Below are 7,500 nucleotides of genomic sequence, written 5' to 3' on the forward strand. Positions count from 1 at the left end.
GCAGATATAAGTACAGGAGCCCTCCTTACAATCTAGTTGTAAAGCACGTAGACAGGACAGTCACGGGAAAAAATGACTTTACCGGACAGTTAATCTACAGCAGGGATTTCTCGAACACATATTACCACTTGGCAAAAAGTCACATCCAACGCAAAAATCCCACGTTCTCTTTACATTTCTACGGACCTATACCTTCCAGGTCTGGGCGAGGAACAACGTGCCATACTACAGTCTTGTGACTTAAAGCTACTGGTTCAGTAGAAGTTTACAGTGACGGCAGTTTGAGTCGAGAATAACTCCCGATACCCCTCCTTACTTTTCTTTGTTTATGTAAATGAATATACGTTTGATAGTGTTTCAGTTCTAAGTAAGACGCCTTTTATTCAAGCGGTTTTTTTCACACATGTAGATCGTCACAAATGAAACTGACAGTACTGATCTGGTCTTTTATGTCAAACAAAGAGGAAAATCAAAGTCTCTTTTGCTTAAAACTGGTATATGTTATTCTCACTTAAAAAGTTAATTTGGGCTCAGTCTGCTACAAAAGCCTTTTGACATCGAAAGGAGCTACAATCGTTATAAAAACTCAAAGAGTGTACTATTGAGGACTCCCCGGAATTAAAGTAGGATTGATTTCTAGCTGTTTTTCTCCGGTGCGATCTCCTCTCCCGAACAGTTGCTGGTAATCGAGCCTACTCCGTAAGGCAATTGACAAGAAATGGATAGAACAAGGAAAGTTTTTTTTCACTAACAGGTTTACCAGCCAGTTATCTTTAAAAATCACCAGGAATCTCACGATATTTTTAAGCATCCTGTGACTGCAAGGCATTTTAGCCAGGCCTTTGGTAAACACAAAAACTAGCACCAGCTTGTGGTAACAAAATTTTTCAAAGCGAACTGTTTTTTTTTTCCGCAAAAAGGCCCATTCATTTACACGCCCAAACGAGTAGACGGCACGCCACGCCATATGGCATGCCTCTTTTCGAGAGTATGTTCCCTTCGATAACTTAAAGAACAATGGACCATTTTAGTAGAACTTCTTATCCGAAGACGAAGAAATTAGAAAAGTTCTCGAGGGAAGTGAGGGGTTGGAGTTGGAAAATTTTTTTCCTTTTCGGCTACCATTTTCTACCATTAGATCCCGTAATTGTAATACCAAGAGTTTTTGAAACATGACAAAGTGACGAGATTTAGGACTGTATATCCTCCAGTGATAGCTGTCCTGAGATTAATGGCCTCCCTCAAATAATACCCTCCCCCCCAACTTAAGGGAAACTAATATGAAACACCATGGAAAAATATCTCGCTAGAATCGCTTTATAAATTCACATTAAGATGTAACACTGTACCCTCTAGACGTTGTTATCGAGTCCCACTGAATGGCAATGTAAGGCAGATTCTTGTTGGTAGGGCCAGAAATTCATAATTCAAAGTACGCATTCTTGTTTTACATTTTAATTTTTAATTTTTTTTTACATTTTTTTTTTTGAATCAGTGTTTTCAAGTAATGTGTTCTGTTCGTGGTATTGGTTTCCGGGGTGTTATAAATGTAATTCTTCGAAAACAAATTGGGATGTCCCGGAGCTTTTCTCTATTCCCCCCCCCAACCAATAACTAGAAGATGTTCACGCGCCATTTGTTTTTTAAATTCTTCTCTTTTGTTTTAATGACATTGATTGCATCGATTATTACCTTTTCCAAAAAAAAAATGGGGAAAAAAAGAATGTTACCCTCGACATGGTACCCTCGCGTGGACATCTCCATCCATATTAGTTCTACTTGTTGGGTTGGGAGGGGGGGAACAGAACACGTTACCTGATAAAGGGAATTACAAAATAACAAATAAAGGATATGCGGCTAACCTAACCCTTCTAACTTTTCCCAGTTTTTGGCTAGGCGGACCGACCCATCTTCATGAGATGGAGGCGATGAAAAACGAAACATATTATTACCGGGGCCTAGCCGAAGGCTGGCACCGGTCATAAAATGCAACGCGTTTCTGTGTTTTCAAAGTTACATTGTTAGGGATATATCGCTGACTGAGATATATCGCTGGCTCGTTACTTTTGAGAGTGTTCGCTGAGATCTATCGCTGGTTCAGAAATTTGAAGTAGGGAGCAACAACTGAAACCATGCAAATATTAATTCGATTAGTTTGCACACGGAATGGTTTAATGCGACTATATTTACCACTTATCAATAAATGAGATCCCTGTCTATTGCAAAATATTGTTACAGTATTCATCCTAGCTATGACAAAGCTTGGTCGACGTAGAACTGTGTACACTACGACAAAGCAAAAATCTTAACTTATTAAACTTGCATGCGCCAAGTTTGTTAATGCGTTTCAATACCTTACAATTCGCACTCCCTACAGGAAACTTCGTCAAATATTTTCCGAGAAACAATTAAAACTCATTAGGAGGAAGTCTATCACTGCTTTGACTTATGAAGCAACAAAACAAAATATTTTCAAATAACCTTTGTCACGCAATATTTACGTTAGCGAGATGCGCAAATTCTCAACTGTTCAAAATGCGGGATTCCCTAACATTTTGTCTTTTCACATTATTCATTAGACGTTGATGTAGAATTTTTATGTTTTTCTCCATGGTATTCTTAGCTACTTTGGATTCTTGTTGCTAAGAAATATCTTATTATTATGTAATCGATCTGAACACGTGAGAAAAACTGCGTAACTTGACAGCCTAGGATTGGGAGTTGACTCATGTTCGAATATATTGAACCCTCATCCATTTTTCTGGAGTTTTAATTACTAGGACCTTTGCTGCAACGCAGTCATTCGTTCTAACACACTCGCCATGCGAACAAATTACTTTTTCCCTCCTCCTCCCCTTGCCCTTTCCTCTTTCCTTATTTGCATTAAACCATTGCTAGGGCGTTTTTATGCCCTCACCTTTACTGGACATAATTGTTTACCTTTGTGATTTAGAAGTATATTGAAATAATTCAAAGAAAATTAGTTATTCATTAAATAGGCCTAGGGCCAAATATTAATTCGATTAGTTTTGGAAGGGAATGGTTAATGCGACTATATTTGCTACTTATCAATAAATGAGATCCCTGTGTGTTGAAAAATATTGTTACAGTATTCATCCTAACGATGACAAAGCTTAGTCGCTGTTGAACTGTGTACACTACGACAAAACAAAAATCTTAACTTATTAAACTTGCATGCGCGAAACTTTGTTTGTGCGTTTCAATACCTTACAATTCGCACTCGCTACAGGAAACTTCGTCAAATATTGGCCGACAAATAATTAAGACTCATTACAAGAAAGTCTATCACTGCTTTAACCAATGAAAAACCAAAAAAGACTGTTTCACATAACCTTTGTCACGCAATATTTACGTTAGCGACATGCGAAAACTCTCAACTGCTCAAAATGGGGGATTCCCTAACATTTTCTCTTTTCACATTATTCATTACACCTTGTTTTCATCTCTAAAGAATATTTGCAATAAAAAAGATTTTCATGTCGCCCGACAAACTTGTTGATGAAAACGACCCTTCCACGTGGGTTGCCAAGACAAAAGTGGCCCCGGTAAAATTCACGAAGTGATTCTTGTTTTATTGAAAGTTCGCATAATTGGTCTGCTTCGATCTGATCGCTGTTCGTGAATAAAAGCTCCCCTTTTCATGCAAAATAGCAAATAATCGCTGAAGCCGTTGTGAAGAAAGTTTTTGCGCAGACACCTCTGATTTCTGTTTGCAATAAAGATGTGTACAAAATTAGTTTCGCCACATGACTTCCTATTATCCCACTGCCGCCATCAACTGCGCCGATAAGTGTTGGTTTTGCGTTCCTTTTGTGTTTCAGGGTATTTCAAATTTCTGCAGTGATACACTTTTTAAGCTGCAGAGCATAACGTTGGTAATTGAAGGAGTTTATTACTGCGGCGCGACTCGGGCAATAGCATCAACCATCTAAATATTATCAGTCTAGCTACGCACCTACGTACCGGAAATCATGACCTACGCACCTACGTACCTAGGTCACGATTTCCGGTGTCGGTGATTATCGATGACTTGTATTTTAAAATTTCATGGCGAGTTTCTACTTCATTGAAAGCACGACAATTCGGTCGCATACAGTGGGATAGCTTAAAAAACAAGAATTGGTGAAATATCCATATTCAAACTACCCCACTGAACAGTCAAGAAAGGCAGAGAAGAGGCAGACGTGACTGAAATATAAGCCGAAGCGGGGGCACCAAACCACAGTTTCCTCCTAAGTGCATTGAAAACACTTCTCGCTTATCCAGAGTACTTTCAAATCTTTAGAAATGCATTCTAAGAGGCGCTATAAAAGTTGTATCTGTTCGGTCGTTCTAGCAACTTTAATCTTTTCGAAACCACTTAGGGCCTCAGTATTATTTTCCCGAAAATTTTAAATGCAATTTTAGGTTTTACGACAGTGAGAATTTTTCTGATTCCTCTCTCCACCGCATTTTCGACTGCGAAAATTTTAGATTTCCTTTTTCTACGAAAAAAAGGCTAACTTGGGGACTGAAATGCGAAAAACTAAACCCTAGAAAGTTGTTGGGAATTAACTAGATAAGCTACGAAAACTGTACATGACTGTACATGAATGGAACGGCCGTCTAGGACATCTAGAAATTTTTAGTAACAGAAAATTGTAGGCAATTTTTGCTTCTCCGAACAGATATTTCACAGAAAACAGTCGTTCGGTGCCCCTGCCTAAGCTCTATGACATTTTTTTTTAGGCACAACCTGTCTTCCTTCACAGGAAGGGAGAAGGTTCTTTACTTTTAAGCGAATTCGAATGTCCACGTACTATTCTGATTAAACAACAACAACAACATCACATTTTCTTTATGGATGTTCCACTCCCCCCCACCCAACAACTAGAATTCTAATAAATTCTACTTATTTGATTGCATCGATTATTACCTTTTCAAAAAAAAATTGGAACAAAAAATGTTACCCTCCCCCCTTGACATGGTACCCTCGCCCTCGACATGGAACCCTCGCCCTCGACATGGAACCCTCGACCCTTGACCCTCGACAAAAAAATCGATTACCTTTTCAAAAAAAATTGGAAAAAAAATGTTACCCTTGACCCTCGACATGGTACCCTCGCCCTCCACATGGAACCCTCGACCCTCGACAAAAAAATAGACTCGTTACACGCTTTCGGCGATGCAAGCACACAGGGAGTAGGAACTAACGTTTACGCTGTGATACAACAATCAAGTGGAACTATCCAACGTCTGGTGGCAGCCAGGGGCCGGCTAGCTAAACAGGGACTTACAGTGCCTCGCCTGGAATTGATCTCCGCCCACATGGCAACAAACCTGGTGATTAATTTGAAGAACGCGTTAAATGACCTACCCAGCCCAAGAGTCTATGCCTGGTTAGACAGCACAGTTGCATTACACTGGATTGGCGACAACGGAGAGTACAAGCAGTTTGTGAGTAACCAAGTTGAGAAGATTCACCAGCGCCCTGAGATCGAATGGAGACATTACCAACACATGATAACGCAGCTGACTTAGCAAGTAGAGGAGGAGGAATTACTAGTCTATGGCTGAATGGGCCTGAATGGCTTTCGAACAAGGAAAATTGGCCCGCCAATCCAGTGACGTCTGCGTCAGCAGCCACAGAGGAAGAAGCTAAGGTGATCAGGGAAGTGCTTAAAACCAGCCAAACTAAAGATTCGGTTGATGTCATGGATCAGCTACTGGAGAGGCACGACCTGCGCTGCGTGTTGCGAGTGAATGCCTGGGTTGCAAGATTCATACGTAACTGTCCTTTGTCGAAGTCTGAGATCAATAACGTGAGACGAAGATGGATATTACTAGTACAGCAGCGGGATAAACTAAAGCCTCACTTCGAGCACACACAGTAGGCACTTAACTTGCAGACCAATGCCAGTAGTTTACTCGAATGCCATGGGCGAATTCAAGGGAAATACCCAATCTAATTGCCGACAAAAGCTGTTTTTACTTGGAAGTTAGTTCAGAAAGTACACTGCGAAACCCTCCACGGTGGTGTTGGTTTAACAATGGCAGCAGTTAGAGAGCAGTACTGGGTCCCCAAACTACGAAGTTTAGCTAAATCTGTGCGAAGTGAATGTCATGGCTGCAAGAGATTCACTGCCACACCAGTTACTGCCCCAGCACCAGGACCACTTCCTGAAGATCGCACTGCTGTTGGAGCGGAATTTGAAGTTGTTGGAGTAGATTTTGCTGGACCCATCAGATACAAACGGAACAAGAAGAGTGAGAAGAAGGCCTACTTAACCATTTTCACCTGTAGCCTGTCTAGGGCCGTTCATCTTGAATTACTACCAAGTCTGGAGACCGAAAAATTCGTCGCCTGTGTGAAGCGCTTCATAGCTCGCCGAGGCAGACCACGAGTGGTTTATTCAGATAATGGCGGCACCATTATTAAAACTAGCACGTGGCTTCGTCCGCTACGCAAGGATGAGCACCTCCAAGGCCTTCTTGATGAGTATGAAATCAACTGGAAGTTCAACTTAAGCCGCGCCCCATGGTGGGGTGGGCAGTTCGAACGCTTAATCAGAGTGGTTAAGTCAGCTATGTACAAGGTGATTGGGGGAGGTGTACTAACCTGGGACGAACTCAGTGAGGTGCTGCTTGACATGGAGACTCAGATAAATCATCGGCCATTGAGTTATGTTAAGGACGACGTAGAATTGCCAATCCTCGCCCCCTTGAGTTTCCTGTTCCAGCCCACCAACCAGATACCAGAACAAGATACATGGTGAATTGGAAAACGTGGGAAATACTTGAAGACCTGCAAGGAAAACCTTCGGAAACGGTGGAAAAGAGAGAACCTGGCAGCCCTACGAGAGCGTCACAACCTGACCCATAAAGAAGCGAAATTCAAGCCTAAAGTCGGAGATGTGGTCATCACCAAAACTGATAGCAAGAATCGGGGGACCTGGCCACTAGCCATAGTGAGTGCGATCTACCCCGGGGCAAGATGGCATTATTCGTGTTGTTGAACTCAAGACCACACACGGTACAATAGAACGACCCGTTCAGCACTTATACCCACTAGAGATTGCCTGTGACAAGGATACTGTTCGCGACACATCCAAGGATACGATTTCTGTACCGCTGAACTGAAGCGCAGCAGTGTTCAGGCCACGACGAGACGCTGCATTTGCTGCGAGAACCAGGATCCAAGAACTGAATGAACTTGAGCTCGATTGAGCACGGAACACAGACATCTTTTATATAATGTTTTTTTTTTTCTTTCCTTCGCTAGCTACATAAGAACGCGACGAGAACTTTGTTTTAGCCATTCTTATGTTTATCTCCTCCGGAGAGAAACAGGGGGTGGGTGTCGGTAAGCTTTACATTGTCTAAGAGTTATGTTATCTTGACAATAGCTGACAAAAAATGAGAGTAATTGACTGCTGTTATTTTGCGTGATATCATTAAGCTGTTTTTCTATTAGTAATTTCCACAGACATGTCCGGAGAT

General features: G+C 41.5%; 1 protein-coding gene and 1 pseudogene across 1 annotated transcript; both read left to right on the forward strand.

Moving 5' to 3' along the window:
* Window positions 1-261, forward strand: part of LOC140934344 (uncharacterized) — a 2,478-nt pseudogene extending 2,217 nt beyond the window's left edge.
* Window positions 262-6,050: 5,789 nt separating this feature from the next.
* LOC140934345 (uncharacterized) lies at window positions 6,051-6,776 on the forward strand. Its single transcript, XM_073383987.1, has one exon. The coding sequence runs from the start codon at window positions 6,051-6,053 to the stop codon at window positions 6,774-6,776; it is 726 nt and encodes a 241-aa protein (XP_073240088.1).
* Window positions 6,777-7,500: the final 724 nt, after the last annotated feature.

This window comes from Porites lutea, chromosome 4 (assembly GCF_958299795.1).
Source record: "Porites lutea chromosome 4, jaPorLute2.1, whole genome shotgun sequence".
Lineage (NCBI taxonomy): Eukaryota > Metazoa > Cnidaria > Anthozoa > Scleractinia > Poritidae > Porites > Porites lutea.

What these genes read in the sequence shown, in the direction of transcription:
- LOC140934345 (XM_073383987.1), top strand. Translation starts at nt 6,051, where the DNA reads ATGGCAGCAGTTAGAGAGCAGTACTGGGTCCCCAAACTACGAAGTTTA.